The 3,906-nt window shown below is 35.6% G+C and overlaps 1 protein-coding gene across 1 annotated transcript; it reads right to left on the reverse strand.

Moving 5' to 3' along the window:
- Nucleotides 1-603: 603 nt before the first annotated feature.
- On the reverse strand, nucleotides 604-3,530 carry LOC107854362 (60S ribosomal protein L28-1). The gene is made up of 4 exons (XM_016699371.2): nucleotides 3,378-3,530; nucleotides 3,132-3,297; nucleotides 1,631-1,794; nucleotides 604-943 (listed from the first exon to the last, which is right to left on the reverse strand). The coding sequence occupies exons 2-4, from the start codon at nucleotides 3,277-3,279 to the stop codon at nucleotides 824-826; spliced, it is 432 nt and encodes a 143-aa protein (XP_016554857.1). The 5' UTR covers nucleotides 3,280-3,297; nucleotides 3,378-3,530; the 3' UTR covers nucleotides 604-823.
- Nucleotides 3,531-3,906: the final 376 nt, after the last annotated feature.

Genomic DNA, 3,906 nt, shown 5'->3' on the forward strand with positions numbered 1-3,906 from the left:
ATAACCTACCAATTATTATTTTTTGTTCTTCTTTAGTCCTCCTAAATGTTACGCATGTGATTCCTTTATGATATTATTCTCATAGTATAAAAATTAAACTCATAATTTTATTTTGCTTCAGATGGGTCACTTTGCCATTCTGTAGTCCTGCTTATGTTCTCCACAGTGAATCACACTGGCATAGGTGAATCACAATCAGCTATCTATAAACAACATTCTAACGGGTCGTTTGGTTGGAAAACAAGTTATCCCGGAATTACTAATTCCGAAATTAGCTATCCCATCCTCAAGGAGGGATTGATAAGTTATCCCATGCATTTTGTCCCAACCAAACATGGAATAAGCTCTTCATCTAAATTAATCCCGGGATTTGTTAACCTTATCCCTCCTACCAAACGACTCCTTAAATGCATGAATAATTCTCCATGAGTTTTGTAAAAGCTGTCTATTCAGTGCAACCTTCGACATAAAAGAAACACTGATTTTTCATTATCAATATCATTTCATGTAGTACTTCCTTAATAGTGAAAAAGGTCAGCTAACAAACAAGGACCACGCCCTTGTAAGTCTACTAAAAATGACCTATTAGGTAAAAGAAAGGTCTGATCAATGCAGTGCAGAAGCACACATTTATAAATAAATGCTAACTTTATAAATTCTCAAATGGAACGTATATTTTAGCATAAAATCTAGAATATCTCCATGGTAATAGCTACTTCAAGAAACTCCAAACATGAACTCAAATAGTAAGCCTCGGGTACTCGAGGAGGTTGGGGGAAAAAAATTGCAGCTCATACGTCATAACATTTTCTAGAATGGGATTCTAGGCCTGCCTGTTCCTCTTCTTGACGCCAGATTTGGCAACCTTGAGACTCCTGTTCACAGCACTCAATCTTGCAAGAGATGCTTTCTTCAGATCTGGCCTGTAATAGTTATCTGCTACCTGCATCACATACAAGTTTATGCAAATTCAATAATCAAGATTGTTAACATGAGAAAGATTGAAGGCATAGAAGGACCTGATGAAAAAAGTCATATTACCTAACAAAGCTACTATGCTAAAAAGAATTTTTGAGTACAAGCTTAATTCCATCAATTGTAGTCCTCATGTAATATATGCACGCAAAAGTAAAGACAGCATTCTACCAAGGAAACCATGCAAATCTACAGAACAATGAAAAAATCTCTGATGAAAAAATATGTCGAGTCTACAGATGCCATTTATAATTAATTCAAATAGCAGAGCTAGTGCACATCCTTCAGAATTCAGATAGCAAAAGTATTGAGTCTACAATATAAAAGGGTATAAGTCTAATCATTACATAGAATATGACGAGCACGTATCTGAGAAAATGGTAAACAGTATTCAATAAATAGACATGTTTTAATGCTCAAATCACTCCAACTGCCAGCTTTCTAGGATATGAACTTTTTAATTGGGTTTACAACTCATTATATTCATCCAAAATAAGGACATCATAAGACAAATTCCATGACATATCTCAAGCCTTTTGAAACTAGCAGCGAGCAAATAACCAAACAGTTGAACATTATAAGCAACTAAAAAACAGCTTAAAACCAAATAATCCATGTAAATATACACATTCTACTGGCCAACAAGGACAATCACCTGGTTTGTTATAGCCTTGGCCATGCGGCTGAACTCCTTCTTCATTACAGATTTATTCAACAAACTAGAAGGCTTGTTCTGTTTCTTGGTCTTTGATGTAGCAAGCAGCACTGATTGATCTTTGCCCCCGGGCTGGATAGTCACAGTCTTCTTGTTTGCTAGGCCTACAAAATCAAAACAGCAGCAATTTAACTAATGCATAATGTGAGCAATGGAAAACTAAAACAGCTAAATCTTGACATCTAACTCATTAAAGCAAGACAATTTTTGTTCAACGACTATTACAAACTCAAGTCAGTCATTCATGTAAGAATATTCCATACGACATACTAACGGGTTTAAGGGGATTATCCCACATTTCAGGTGTTCTCCACCTAGTGCAGGGTAAGCTGGACATCTAGATTGTGAACATTATAACATGATAGCACAACATCATGTAAACTAAAAATTGAGACGCGTTTGGCTTTGGTACCATGATAAGAAAATTAACCTTGGGCTTAACTCAACCTTAAAAACTAGCGCATGTGTTGGGGATTACTTAAGACCTAAGTTGCTCGGACTCTCCAAAAATGTTGCCTCACCCATGTCGGGTCCTTCAAAAATACACTATTTAGGGAGGATCCGACACACACCCCGCAGACATTTTTGAAGAGTCTGAGCAACTTAGCTTTAGACTATATTAGTAGCCCAATATTTAATCTCACAGATGTAAAAAACTCAAACAATGGTAGAGAAGCTTTCCTGGTGACCCAATAGTCATGGGTTCGAGCCTTTGGAGGTTATTTGCAAAAAGACAAGGGGAAGGCTGCATATAGTATTTGTCCAGGATTAAATATTAGGTTGACAATCCTCAACTAGTGAGCTAGCTTTTGGGATTGAGATATGCCCAAGGTACGCTTTTTATCAACCATTGAGCCACACTTGAGCAATGGTTGATACGCTAGCTTTTCTTAAATGTCAAGCTGAGCAATTTAAGATCCCATTTCCTATACACTAGGCTGATCAATCCTCACCTGATGGGGCTAGCTAACTTTTGGGATAAAGATAGGCTGAAGGTTCATGACTTACTAACCACAACTTGCCCTCGTAAAACATACTAACGGAATACTGTACATAATATAATTTTTTTTGGTGGATATACATGGTGTCCAGGCCAGCTTTCGTGCACCTCAACTGATTCCACGGAATATCTGTCACCTCCTACCCGCATCAGATACCAGGTAATTTGAAAATATATATTTACGCAAATAAATTTAAATGGAAGTTCCTACGAACCAGGTTACATGATTCACATTACATAACACGTAAAAAAAAAAAAAAAACTATGCTCAACAAAACAGTACCAGATTTAGCTCTAACAACAGTATAAAACATTTCCGAAAACCTATTACCAACTACGGCACCACGAGCTTCAAACACAATGTACTAGTGTACACGCTCAATGTACCACCATTATCAACAGAAACCAAATTTGTTTCATCGACAGAAGCACTAAACTAACCAGAATGCTTATAAGAGTGAAGATTGTAAAGATTGTTGGGCTCTTTGCTGAAGACAACACCAGCAGTACCATTACCAAACTCCTTAACTAAAAAAGAGTTGTTTTTCTTGACAATCTCCCAAACTAATTGCCCTGGAACTGTCGTCATTTCCGCACACCAACTACCCTGTCAATTCCATCACAAAATTAACCTTCAAAAAACCACATCAATTTTGGCAAAAAAACAAAGATACATTCGGAACTTACTGTGTAGAAGCAAAAGGGTCTGTAGAGTTTCGGTGCGACGGCCTGAACACGAAGATGCAATAAACCCTACTGGGCACTGCCAAGTTTGGAATAATAAAACATTATATTTCCCGAACTGCCCTCTCTCTTTTTTTCTTTTTACTTTTTCCCCGTGAGAAAATTGCTACGTATCATTTTTCTTTTCTTTTTATTTTTCAGTAATTATTTAATTTGTCTCGGGATCCATTCTAGAGATAACGCTTCCAACAAATTTTTTTTCATATTTGAGACATCTGATTAAAGATGGATATATAAAAAATAAATTTTTTATATAAAAGAAAAGAATTATTAGAAATTGTTCATATATTGACAGTATTATGTCTCAAAAAAGACTAAGTGCATTAATTATATTATTATTTAAAAAATAAAAATTAGAAAAAATTAATCATATAATTTGAAAATAGAGTTTATTAAAAAAAAATTATATTTTCTTAAAAATTTAAGGTTTTGTTTGATTTTCGCCTTAGGCCGCGAATATGCTTGAGTCATC

The sequence above is a fragment of the Capsicum annuum genome, chromosome 6 (genome assembly GCF_002878395.1).
Source record: "Capsicum annuum cultivar UCD-10X-F1 chromosome 6, UCD10Xv1.1, whole genome shotgun sequence".
In the NCBI taxonomy this organism is placed as follows: Eukaryota; Viridiplantae; Streptophyta; class Magnoliopsida; order Solanales; family Solanaceae; genus Capsicum; species Capsicum annuum.